At 46.2% G+C, this 13,980-nt stretch overlaps 1 protein-coding gene across 1 annotated transcript; it reads right to left on the reverse strand.

The window, feature by feature from the left end:
* Window positions 1-5,606: 5,606 nt before the first annotated feature.
* LOC134524273 (olfactory receptor 6B1-like) lies at window positions 5,607-8,253 on the reverse strand. The gene is made up of 2 exons (XM_063354127.1): window positions 8,178-8,253; window positions 5,607-6,514 (listed from the first exon to the last, which is right to left on the reverse strand). Exons 1-2 carry the CDS (start codon window positions 8,251-8,253, stop codon window positions 5,607-5,609), a joined length of 984 nt encoding a protein of 327 aa, XP_063210197.1.
* Between the last annotated feature and the right edge of the window lie 5,727 nt (window positions 8,254-13,980).

A 13,980-nucleotide genomic window follows, 5' to 3' on the forward strand; every position in this document is an offset into this window, starting at 1 on the left:
AAAATACCTTAAAAAGTAAAAAACCTTTTATCTTAAAAGCTCATTGAACTCTTCCTCTTTAACTGACGTCCTGCAAAGCTTTCCAATTAGCTGTAGAAATCTTGAATGCTTGAAGAAAGTTATAGGAAGAGACAAGGCACGAGGGATTTCTGCCTTGTAATGAGCCCCATGGTGTATTTGGTGCTAAGTCCAGGGACCTGCAATGCTGATAAGACATTGCACAAAGTGCTCAAGAAGTCAAAGTCAGAAGCAAAGGCTGATGTTTCTTGGAGTATTAATGAGCCCCGCTGAGGGCCATTACCAACACAGCCTCCCCATGGACTCATTAGAGCAGAAGACTGGAGGCAGTAATGGTAGGCAGGCAAAAGTCAAATGCTGGTGGCTCTGGTGCTGAATAAAGCCTTGGTGTGTTTTATCAAGAGAAATGCCAAGCCCTGACCCCAGCCCCTCAGAAGAGAGATCCTGTCCACCACACATGGCTCAGGGCTCTTCATGGGATGTCGGGTATGACACCTCCCAGCCTCCCCGGGGAGGTGCAAGGAGGCAATATGGCCTCAGTGCCATGAGGACCATGTGTCTCCTTATAGGCTTGGTGGTAGAAACATCATCCATAGCCAAGGGGACAAAGACCTCAGTTCTCAGCCGTACCAGTACCCTTGGCTATCTCCACCATAGGCTGTCCTGCACTGTCCCATGCCCACACCTCTTTCCCTGCAGGCTGTAGTCATCCAACACACTTCCCCACCTTATTGTTACCCTGGCATATCCCTACCTTTACTGATATCTCTCCATCTTCACTGACTGTTCCTTCAAATGCAAAATCATGGTCTAACCCCATGACTCCCTCAGAGCGACCTGTTGCCCCAAATGACATTTCTTCCTCCTCACATCGATCTGGACATCCAAAACTGCAGTTTCTTGTGCAGTTTTCCTTTCTCATGCTCTTTCCCACTACCAAAAAACATGCAATCATCTCTGAAAGTAACTGTCAAGTTTTCTCAAGCTACTACTATGCTTCCCTGAGCTTCCACTTCACCAGACTAATGGAGCCCCTACCTCTCAATATTTCCACACATGGCCCCCAACCCCATTTTGGCAGACATCCTATGGTCCCACACCAGTTCTTCCCCACTCCTCCAGAACAGACAGCCCTGCATGAGGACACACTATTACAAATATGGACGCACCATTGCTGAGTCCAGGAGGGTAACAACTCCCCTTGTTTGGATAGCAGTGTTCCTCCCAGTGCTGCCCAATATGAACAAGGCCATATTCATGTTTAGCCCCACTGCCCTGTATGGCATCCCTTGTAATGCCCAGGCCCTTCTCCTTGAGGTTGCTTCTCATCCAGTTCTGGCCTGAACCTACCTTGATGCACAGGGTTGTTTTCACAGAACCACAGAATGATCAGGGTTGGAAGGGACTTTCGGAGATGATCTAGTCAATCCCCTACCCCTGTGAAAGAAGGTTCACCCAGAGCATGTTGGACAGGAATGGATCCAGGCAGGTTTTGAATAGCTCCAGAGAAGGGGACTCCACCACCTCTCTGGGCAACCTGCTCCAGTGCTCTGTCACTTCTGGAGTAAGGAAAGAAATTTTTCCTCATGTTCAGATGGAATTTCCTGTGCTTCAGCTTGTGTCCATTGCCCCTTGTCCTGTCACCAGGTACCACTGAAAAGAGTCTGACCCCATCCTCTTGACACCCACCCATCATATATTTATAAGCATTGATAAGATCCCCTCCCAGTCTTCTCTTCTCCAGGCTAAACGGCCCCAGGTCTCTCAGCCTTTCCTCATAAGAGAGACGGCCCATTCCCTTGGTCATCTTTGTAGCCCTCCACTGGACTTTCTCCAGTGGTTCCCTGTCCTTCTTGAACTGGGGAGCCCAGAACTGGACACAGTACTCCAGATGCGGCCTCACCAAGGCAGAGTAGAGGGGGAGGATGACCTCCCTCAACCTGCTGGCCACGCTCTTTTTAATGCACCCCAGGAGACCATTGGTCTTCTTGGCCACAAGGGCACATTGCTGCTTCATGGGCAACTTGTTTTCCACCAGGACTCTCTGCAGAGCTGCTTTCCAGCAGGTCAGACCCTAACTTGTAGCAGTGCATGGGGTTATTCCTCCCCAGGTGCAGCACCCTACACTTGTCCTTGTTGAACTTCATAAGGTTCCTCTCTGCCCAACTCTCCAGCCTGTCCAGGTCTCTCTGTATGGCGGCACGGCCTTCTGCTGTGTCAGCCACTCCTCGCAGTTTTGTATCATCAGAAACTTGCTAAGGATATACTCTGTCTGCTCATCCAGGTCATTGATGAATATGTTGAACAAGCCTGGACCCAGTACTGACCCCTGGGGAACACCGCTCCAACTACAGGCCTCCAACTGGACTCTGCACCACTGATCACAACGCTTTGAGCTCTGCCATTCAGCCAGTTCTCAGTCCACCTCACTGTCCACTCATCTAACCCACGCTTCCTAAGCTTACCTATGAGGATGTTGTGTGAGACAGTGCTGAAAGCCCTGCTGAATTCAAGGTAGGCAACATCCACTGCTCACCCCCCACCCACCCAGGCAGTCATGCCATCATAGAAGGGTGTCAGATTGGTCAAGCATGATTTCCCCTTGGTGAATCCAAGTTGACCACTCCTGATAACCTTCTTTTCCTCCACACGTTTAGAGATGACATCCAGGATGAGCTGTTCCATCACCTTTCCAGGGATGGAGGTGAGGCTGACTGGCCTGTAGCTTCCCAGGTGCTCCTTCTTGCCCTTTTTGAAGACTGCCGTGACATTAGCTTTCCTCCAGTCCTCAGGCATCTCTGCTGTTGTCCATGACCTTTCAAAGATAATGGAGAGCAGCTTCGCAATAACATCTGCCAAATCCCTCAGCACTTGACGGTGCATCCCATTGGGGCCCATGGATTTGTGGGTGTCAAATTTGCCTAAATGATCTCTAACACAATCATCCTTGACCAAGGGAAAGTCTTCCTTTCTCCAGACTCTCTCATGTCCAGGGTCTGGGATTCCTGAGGGCCGGCCTTAGCAGTAAAGACTGAAGCAAAGAAGGCATTCAGTAACTCCACCTTCTCTGCATCCTCCATCACCAGGGCACCTAATTCATACAGCAGCGGGCCCACATTTTCTCTAGTCTTCCTTTTACTGCTGATGTACTTGAAGAAGCCCTTCTTGTTGTCCTTGATATCCCTTGCCAGATTTAATTCCAAGCAGGCCTTAGCCTTCCTCATTGCATCCCTGCGTACTCTGACAGTGCTCCTATATTCCTCCCAGGTGGCCAGTCCCCATTTCCACATTCAGTAAACTTCCTTCTTCCACTTGAGTTTTTCCAGAAGCTCCTTGCTCCATGCAGGTCTCCTGCCTCCTTTCCTTGATTTCTTACTCATAGGGATGCACCAACCTTGAGCTTGGAGGAAAGGTGCTAAAACATGGTTTTGAATGTCTCCAGAGACAGAGACTCCACCACCTCCCTCGGCAGCCTGTTCCATTACTCAGCTTCACAATGAGAGCACATATCCTGCAAACAAAGACACTGTTTTTTGCCCGCCTAAGCCTCAATAACAGGCTGCAGGCCCTCCCTGCAGACTGAGACCTGGGCAGCTGCATCTTGCCTCTGCAGCTTTGTCTGAGTTTAGTTTTCTGACGTCCCTGGGGATTGTTCATCTAGTCAGTTCTGGAAACCACGTCCTGTGATGTGTCACATAAATGCCCATAAATGCCTTTGAGTTCAATGCTGTCTTCAGCAAAGTTTCCACCCCTTCCAGCTCCTCATCCTTCTATGTGCCCTCCTGCACAAACTGCTGCTTCTGCCAAGAGCTGTTCCCAGCAGAAGTAGGAGCTGAGTCCAGAACCGCTGCCCAAGTGGTGTCCTGGCCCCTCTGCATAGGCCCTGCCCAATAGTCTGCCCTGCATGCTGTTGTGTCCTTGATTGATGCCTGTTTACAACCCTCCTTTGGGAGGCTACTTGACTTTAGTCAAGTAGCAAGTGGAAGCTGAACACAGTTCTGTGTATTGCTCCCACTACCACCCCAGAGGTCAATTCCCACAAGACCATGAAACTGCCCAAACAGCCCTTGGATGCTCTTCACTGAGCTCACAAATGCTGCCTTGTACTCCTATCTTCATCAGCATCCTCACAGCCCTCACGGTCCGCTTGTTTCAATCCCTGCCTCTTCTGATTCACAGCTTGCTTTTTGTCTTAGGTCTTACTTATAGCGCTGACTCAGAGGTCTCTGGATGGAGGGAAAATGCATGACTCGGAGTGGCCCAGCAACAGTCAAGAGGAGCGGTGGGCATCCTGCACACTACCCAATATGTGCTGCCGTCCCATTCTATTACTGCTAGAGAAAGAAGTGGCTGTAGATAAGTGTCTATTGGTGCTTGTGTGGAGTGACATGCTTAACTCAGCGGATGATCCTCCTTTACTGGACAGAAATCCTAGCTGAATGAAATGGTAAAGCCTGACCCTCAGCTGCAGTAAGAAAAGCCCAACTGTATTAAGAGCAAAGTAGAGCACTCCCCTCTTCATGCCTCTGTCCCCTCGCCTTGTACAATGCATTGAATGCATTTCCTTGGTGTGCTTTCCATCACCATGATGGAAAGGCAGGAATGGCTTCTGCAAAAGGTCTTGGAGCTGAATGTCCAAATAGGAACTAGCCAAACTGTGCTTACTCGCAATAAGTTTTTATTTTTGGTTAAATCACTAGAGAGGAGAAATGCACAGAATTTTTAGGGGGAAGAAAGCATAACCTCAGAGACATATCCAGACACACATACATACCACTCCACTCTCCTGGCCAGCTGGCTGGCAGGAAAGAAGGCACTTGAAGAGCAGGGTGCCTGGAGAAGGCATGTGGGGAAAGGGACAGCCCATCGTCGACTATCAAGGTGTTGAAGGAGGCAGGCAGGGTATGTGAATGAAGTGCCAGGGCTCTTGAAGAAGACAGAAAGGGCTCCTCGTGTGCTCACACCTCCCAATACCCACAGCAATTTAGTAAAAGCAGCCCCCATCGTGTAAATCTCACTCCTTTCTGAAATTCATGATTTTTGTCTTTTTATAAGAAGTTTGAGTCTGTAGGGAGTTCTCAGCCTCTGGCCTCTGCCATCTGCACCACGCACTGTACAGTGATGGAGGGTTCTGGTTTTGCAGGCTATGGCTGGCCTTTTCCAGTCTCAGTTTTAGGGTTGGGTTTTTTTTTCCTTTTTGAGGAACTTGCTTGGTTATCCTCAAAACAATCTTCATCCACCTCTCAAGGTTAGACTTCCTCAGTGAACAGTACCTGCCCACCAGTGAGCAGTTTATAGTCCTGGGATGACGCTTACACTTCACATCATAACAAGAGACACCTAGTCCCCAGCTCCGGTTGACACAAGTTTCCATAAGAAGTTGATAAGCCTTACAGGCTAGGACTGGGACCTTACATACAGAAAATGTAGTGTAAGCAACAGTTAGCTTAAGACCTGCAGTATGGTACTGGCAATACTGTTTTTGCTGGTCCATTGGTCAACACTTCTGGAAGGTAATTGCACATCTACTGGTGTGGACACAGTGGGAATGATCAGGGAGGAGGGCGTAAGAGCTGGAAGAGAACTGTCTAGGCAGTGCAGACCCTAACAGTGAAAGCTCTCCTCAGGGTCTCCCTGACTTCACGGTTTCTCAGGCTGTAGATCAAGGGATTAGCAAAAGGAGTGATGACAGTATAAAAGAGAGAGAAGAGTTTGTTCAGGGGCCTCAGCGTGTCAGTATCTGGAAGGACATACACAAAGATGATGGTTCCATAGTAGAGGGTGACCACAATGAGGTGGGAGGAGCAGGTGGAGAAGGCTTTGTGCCGACCAGTGGAGGATGGGATTCTCAGGATGGCTGTGATGATGCACATGTAGGAGGTGAGTGTGAGGAGGAAGGGGGGCAGAGTGAACAAAGCAGAAAGCAGCAATGTCACTAGAGCCATCAGGCTGGTGTCAGAGCAGAACAGTTTTAACAGAGGGGTGAAATCACAGAAGAAATGGTCGAGATCAGTGGGACCACATAAGGCCATGCCTGACATCCAGTAGGTGTTGGCAATGGTGGACAGGAACCCACTGATCCATGACCCGGCTGCCAGGTGCAGGCAGGACCTAACTCTCATCAAGGCTGCATAGTGCAGCGGTCTGCAGATGGCCACGTAGCGGTCCAGTGACATCACAGCCAGGAGACAACACTCTGCTGCTGTCAGAGAACCAAAGCAATAGAACTGCAGGATGCAGCAGTGGATGGAGATGGCCCTGTTGCCTGCCAAGAAGCTGGCCAGCAGCCTGGGCAGGATGGTGGAGCTGTAGCAGACCTCTAGGCAGGACAAGTTGCCAAGGAAAAAGTACATGGGGGTATGAAAGTGCCAGTCAGCCACCACTAGCACAACAATGGAGATGTTTGCAGCCATGGTCATGATGTAGATCATCAGGAAAAGCAGGAATAGAGGAACCTGCAGCCCAGGGTGATGGCTGAATCCCAGGAGGGTGACTTCTGTGGTGGATGAGTGATTCCACATAACTGCATTTTCCATGAAAGATTCTCTGGGGAAGGAGAAAACAGCCTGGGGGAAGGTGGAAAGATGGTTAACACAAGTAATCCAGCAACCAGCTCCAGGTGGCCCTGCTTGAGTAGTGGGGTTGGACAAGATCACATCCAGAGGTCCCCTCCAACCTCAGCCATTCTGTAATCTTGTAAAATAACACACACACACACGAGTTGTGTGTCTTTCTGCACTGAAATCTCTTGACCTCTAATATTTTTTCCTTCCATTTTGTTCAGAAGATCTTCCAGTATTGTAACGTGTCAAACTTTATAGTACAATTTTGTTGTTGTGGATGCCCCATCCCTGGAGGTGTTCAAGGACAGGCTGGACTGGGCTTTGAGTAACCTGGTCTGGTGTAAGGTGTCCCTGACCATGGCAGGGGGGTTGGAACTGGGTGAGCTTTAAGGGCCTTTCCAACCTAAACTGTTCTATGATTCTATGATATTTACACACATACACACCTCCAGTCTGAGTGCCAGTGTTCCCCATGCCAGCAGTCCAGTAATTTAGATACCTGTTCCTTCTGTCCTCTTTGCTGCTTTGCATCCATTGCACGTTGGGCTCTAGTGCTTCAGCACACTCACACAGCCTTTATATTACACCAGCCGCAATCACATCAATACCAAGGGCATCGCAATCATCCAAATCTTTGCTAGTCCCTTTTTATAAGTCCCTTTTTATAGTACATGATGGATTACATGGACTTAGAATGATTGCACTAGTAATTTTTTATTCCCCTGAAAGCTATTTTATTCTGCTTTTCTTTTGCAAAATATGCCAACTTAAGTATAGGATCAGGGCATGAACCAGAACCAGCACAGAAAATGACCAAGTGGGTCATCCAATGGGATCCCCATTGGATCAGATTTTGTGACATAAATGTACAGATATATTTTATATAGAAAGTTTTAGTCACATACATAAAAATACGTACCTTTCTAGTTATACTAAGCTCATTCTATAATAATACCCTTTTATATCAATATAGCATAATGTATGAAATTAAATTCTGAAATGTTTAATAGAGAAAAAAATTCTTTTCTTTCTCTTTCTTCTACAGGAGAGGGATAGAGACAGAAATATTTGCTCTTCTGCTTGTATCTCTGGATACATATATCCAGGGATGTCCACATAAGTCCTACATAACTCAGAGATATTGCTTACACTGCATCGGTAGAAAAAACATATTTAAACACGCTAGTTGTTGGGTGGAGTTTTTTTCCCTAGAAATGTGTGTGTAAGTTTCTGTGAGGCTTTCAAGCTGTAATATTGATGAACGGTACCTACCCCACAATTAAAAATTCTTTTAAAGGGCTGATATGAACAAAACCTTCCTCTGGATGAGCAATAATTCACTTGTTACACATTCATTCATGTACCAACACAGACAATTTCAGAAGCGCATCTGGTGACAGCACAAGTGAAAACCTTCATCTTCCCCTCTTCACATTACCTTATTAATTACTCTCAACAGCACCACAATGTTACCTACCCTGATGATTTCTTTGCAGCTTCTGATGGCTTTTCAACACAGGAAAAGGTTGTGCAAGAAATCTGGATTTGTAGTTGTTCTATATGCCAGCCTGTCTGACTGCTGTTCTGGTCCCTCACCAGAGATGACTCTGTCTCTCTCATGCTGTGACAGATGCACAAACACCGCACCTCTCTCTCGAGTGGATGGAGACATACACTGAAACTGCTGCTTTTAGAAAGGAAGCTTTATCTGATATCTCACCAAGAGCCAATATCAAGGCTGATGATGACACTGCTGATTCATCTTCTTGAGGAGAGGTAGTTGGGAGATTTCCCTCCCAAGAGCCCTCAGCACCCAGATACAGAGGCTCAAAGGCATGATATGTCAACCATTCCCTGAAGGTTTGAGTGGAATTGCTCAGAAAAGGTAAAGCAAATATCCCCAAAGTGGCAGGAAGGGCTGGACATAACACAGGACTGTAAAAAAAAATAATCTCCATAATTGCATCAAAGGGAAGTGCCAGACACTTGAGTTAAAAGGGCTCAAAATGCACAGGACAAAGTATTGTTTGGGTTTGGCTGATTAGGTCTCAATGAGGTGGCTGAGCATTTTGTTCTCTGGTAGAGCAGGGGCCTTCAACTGCAGGCTTCGTCTATGGACTGACTGTATCGTATTGCAAATTGGACTAGTTTCTCTAATTTTTAGTAACCAAAGGCTGAAATGGTGAAGGTATAATGAAGAAGAACATGCTTTCTCAGGCCTGCTGAGATATGGACACGCCATACCCAGACTGGCAGGAGTGATCCCACACACATGTGCTGATATTGCTCAAGGTCTCATCTCTCCTACACCAGTCGCCTCTTTTGCCAGTACCACAATTTCACTTAAAGCATTCGTTTGGTGATGTTACAAGTACCAAGAAAGCATGTCAAAGTCCATCCCTTTCACTCAGATTGCAAACAGGTTATCATGGTTTTGGCCAAATTGGCCAATGGCCGGTGACAGCTGCTCCCCCCCAGCCTCTCGTACATGGAAAGGAGGAGGAGAGACAAAGAGATTTACAAGTTTAGAAGAAACGAAACTACTTTAATGAAATATTAATAATAAAATATAAAAGAAAATAATGAAATAGATACGGTATATACAAAACTGTATTAAGCTCCCAGGATGACGTCACTGGCAGGCACTGGGGAAGTCCCAGACTGGACACAGCGATGGGTGGGAACTGGATTCCAGAGCTGGAGTCAGGATCACACAGATCGGAATCAAGACAGGGTCCTCCTCAGAATTCGGCAATTGAAGAAAAGGGAGTTGGGCCTTTGATCCCTCAGCTTTTATACTGAGCATGGGGCAGATGGGATGGAATACCCCTGTTGGTCAATTTTTGGTCACCTGTCCTGTCCGCTCCTCCCTGCAGGTGGGACCCCTCTATGCTTTTGCATTTCTGACCCTACAATGGGGCAAAGAATGAAATTAGCTGACCTTGGCTGTTATAGCAATAAGTATAAGAAAGAGTCTCTCCATGTACCAGTCCTTGGCAAAAACTGTAAACATTGGTCTTATCACTCTGAGAGCTTTGCTGCAGATGGGTCTCTGAATTTGTCTTCAGTTGCTAATGAACTTCCAGCCTGACAAATGACAGCAGGCTGAATGGCTGCCTGGCTGATGTCACTTCTGTAACGTCTGGGTCTGTGTAAAACAGAGCCTTAAAACCAGAACGTTAGATGGCAATAAACTGTGATGGGCCCAATTATTATCACCAGGAGAAAAAATGTTTTGAAATAGGCCAAACACAGAGATTCTGTTATGGCAGTTGAGAAACCAAAAGCAAAGTTTTAGGTAAAAAATTGATGCTCGTAAATATATTACCTTATAAAGTATTACGGTAATATACGTAATAGCATTTTTACAAAGTGTGTTTCTTTGTTTCCATATGTAATCACAACTCCGTGAAGAAGTATCTGCTTCACTAGGTTCTGTTAAAGGTGGTGTTGCCTAAAGGTGACGTTAAAGAAGGAATATCTTTCATATTTTAAAGAGCATCATTCTTGTTGTGCAGTGACAAGATGCTCCTCTAGGAAGGTTGTGTTGCACTTTGACCTTTGTAGAATGGGTATAAAATTTTAAACTTGGTGTATTAGTGACACAGATGCTTATCGAAGCTTTCCTAAGGGTGTTTTCATGTGAAAATGCAAAAATCCCTGCACTGCTTTTAGAGCAAAGCATCTAAAAGCATTTAGAGAAGGCATCAGGCAGTCTGTATCATCAGATTAATGACTGAAAGTATGTTAGATTTTATTGACTCATCCTTTCAAAGCAGTACAGGCGCTCCTTTGGAGCACAATACTGTGTGATAATAACAGTAAACAAAAGTTCCATGAAGTGCTTGGCCTACCGAACTAGCTAATTGAAGAAACGAGGATACACCCGCTGTAGATGAGACCATTGACCCCTCTTTTCGTGGAAGCTGAAAATGTATTAAAGCCAACTGGTATCGGTCCCTTCACAGAACTGACTCAGCAACGTACTCTGCCGTATGTAAACACACTTCCACTAATTCTCTGACATGGTGACCAAGCTCGTGGGATACTTCAGGAACCAAATACAAATATGTACTGTGATAAGTGTCCTCTACTGAAAAAAGCCTTGCTTCACCAAGCTATTGCCAATCTTCAGTTGATCCATTTAAAAGTGAACTGATTGACTTGTAAGGAGAATTCATTCTTACATCAGCCTGTTATTGGATGGCGGGAGCTGTCTGCACGGTGCACTTAACAAGCAGATTGAAAACAAGCGTATCTCTATTTATACATGCAAGGACAGTCTATTCAGAAGGCAGATGTCAGTGCTTCTCTTCTAACAGCCAAAGAATATTCACAAAATACTACAAGAGGACTTATTCCTCTTTTTGCATTGTACAGCTGTTGTGCATGTTCAAATTGACCTCTGCAGGCTTGCAGAATTTGTGAATAAATGCATTGGTTGCTGTCCTCATATATGCAGTCTCTTTCTAGGAGAGGTGCTGCCACTTGTAATCTTCTGCAGAACTGCCACAGCCCTCCGTTCAGCACAGGCGTAGCAATCAGCCTTTTTGTGGAGCCACTGTTGCTTATCCCATATCTCTGAAATCTTGGTCCAGTGGTTTGAGATCTGGAGCAGAAAGAACACCCTGTATGACTCCGTTCAGCAGGTAGAAACAGCTGCTTTGGGCTTCTAGAACCGCAGCTGGTGTGATCTCCCTGTTGTTTGTCTGGGCCTCAGTACTGTTTGAGCTCCTTCTCCCTCAAAAAGTCCCAGTGCAGGCCTTTCTTGGCAGATGCCTGCATAACGATTAGGTTTTCCTTTGGGGAAGAGCTCTAGGGGTAGGTTTCAGGATATGACTTCTGTGAAAGCTTCTGTTTCCATCATTAGGAGTGCTTTCTCCTATGATTTGAAACTACTCTGAAGTCCAGAGGAAGCTTGCTGTTGGCTTCCCTAGGAGGGGAAGATGAGGAACTAGTTTCAGCTAAATGACTTCTCAGTTTTCCGAAGAAGCATTCTGTCATTTGGAAATAGAAGTAAAATTATTCCTTCATTGTTGAAATAATGTCTTCTGGTAGGTATGTTTTGGTCTAAGAGAGGTTCCTGCCCATAGGAATAATACATTGAAAAAAGGAGCATAAATGCTGAAATATTCTGATTTGGTCTGCAAAGGCAAGGGCTTTAATATTTAAAACTGTAGGCAGATTACAGGCAATGGCTGCTGATAGCGCTTTAAAATATTTACTCCTATCCAGCTTGTGTAAGTACAATACAAAAACCATTCTCATGGAGAAACCTTTGCATTTTAAGCTTACTCAGTCCAAGTGTTTCAGGTCGTTGGTTTTTTGTTTGGGCCTTATGTACAAGGTCAGAAGGCTTTCCGCCTCTTCAAAAGACTAACATGCTGTAAGCCAAGGCAAAGCATGCAGAGCTTCTGGCACACGCTGGTTTTGGAAGGCATTTCAAGGCTGTCTTCATAGGTAATTTTGTTTGACACTGTTCTGCAAAAAGAATTCATGTCCCTTTGGTTAATTCAAACTAGATGACCAACTTAAGCCCTACTTGTGAAGGTAAGCTCAAGTCCCCAGAACGTCTGTGATCCATATTCTAGCACGGCCAGTTTTGTTTCCATTTAAACGGAAAGCCCTGAGCAGCTGAGAAGTCTGGTTGTCGATGCTCCAAGAAATAGACACAGATGGCGGGCTCTCTTCCGTGTTCGGTCACTCTTGAGCACTAGCAGCATCGGGTGAATGGTTTTTAGGTGACGGCTCTGAAAGCCATGGCGCAGAGCGTTCATGCTTTAGCCAAGGGTTCTGTTGCAGGGCAGGCTGCTCTGACTTCAGGATCTGGTTTGTGCAGGTGAGACTTCGCTGTGGTTTGTTTTCTCCAGAGATCTCTTGGTTTTGTCGCCTAACGGAAGCAAACGCAGCTTAAGCTAGATCAGGAGAGAACCTTGTGCGTTAGCAGGCGCTCCTTTAGCGACTTTTGAGACCAATTTGCTGTTGGCATTCAACCTTTTTTACAAAAACGAAGAATATTTTGCTGCTTGTGTTTGATTATCAACCTGAAGATTTCTTGAAAAGTCCTGTTAGTATGTTGAGACGATAACAGTGTGCTGTTCCATATAGAATTTTGCATTTCTATCTGCAAAAGCATTCTCTGGAGTGCTATGTAATTACAAATTAATCTCCATTCTTACAAACGGGCTGATTTTTTTTCTGTGTTTATGTTGTTACAGAATACACAGATGACAATGCCCCGATTGCTAAGAACTCGTCGGTACTTGTTAGAAGAATCCCTGTTGGAGGAGTTCAAGCTGCCGGCAAAACGTCTGCTGTGTGAGTGTCCATAAAGCATTGAACTCTTTGTTAGGGGTTTCAGCGTGTGAATTTTTTAAATGGATATCAGTTTACGGAGGCATTCCGATTGTATCTCTCTTGTGAAAGCTGCAGTAAATGTTTGTCGTCGTGGGGGAGATGTTACTGTACCTGTTCCGAAGTAGGCGGACATTTTTAGGCCTGTCGGGAGATGGGGTTCCAACTCCATCAACGGTAACTTTTAAGAGGAGTCTACTGGGTTTGTTCTTGGGCTTGGCTCTTCTGAGACCCAAGTTGTCGATCCTGTTTCCTCTCCGTGGAGAGATCCTGTTTCCTCTCCATGGACAGATCCCGTATTATATGCATTTGCTTTTATTGCTTTCATAGGAACGATGGATAGCCATTGTAGTGTAAACTCATCATTTGTTTCCATCTCAGAGGAGATGCCTTCAGGCCCTCCCTCGTAATTCTGGACACGGCAGCGTTGTGCTTATAAACATGGCCTTGCTTTGGGGGTGAACTTATGTATTTAAATACGTGTGCTTACTGCTACCTTGCCACTGCATCCTCCGTTTCTGGCTGGGTGGCACCCTCCCCGGGTATTGTCATGCTGCCCCAAAATGAGAGGACAGATGCTGCTGGCATCAAAGGTCAAATAAAGACCTGTACGTGGGGATAAGGACAGAACAGCACTGCTGTGCTAATTGGCTGAAAATTAACCAGGCAGGTGAGCTTTCTGTTCCTTCAGCTGGACACATGGCAGAAACCACTGGTAGGGGGGCTGATGTTTGGGAATGATGAAAGTGTGCTGCAATGGTGGAGAGGCCTTTGGGCATGCGTTACTTGCCTTGTAGTATGTTCTTCAAGGTAAATGGATGAAGAAACCATTGTGTGGCAATCTAAAGTATTTCCTTGTGCTTCCTCGCCTTCAGGAGTTAGGTGGCTCTAATTGCGAGCCTCTAATTGTGAGGGGTCGGTGGCTCAAAGGCCCAGAAGGTGCTGCCTGGAGCCTGGGCCAGCACTTGTACATGAGGACGGGCTGGGTTTTTCCTTGGCATGTCAGTACATCCAGACTTCTTCGGAAGGACGTGCCGCACTTGCC

This window comes from Chroicocephalus ridibundus, chromosome 16, assembly GCF_963924245.1.
Source record: "Chroicocephalus ridibundus chromosome 16, bChrRid1.1, whole genome shotgun sequence".
NCBI lineage: Eukaryota > Metazoa > Chordata > Aves > Charadriiformes > Laridae > Chroicocephalus > Chroicocephalus ridibundus.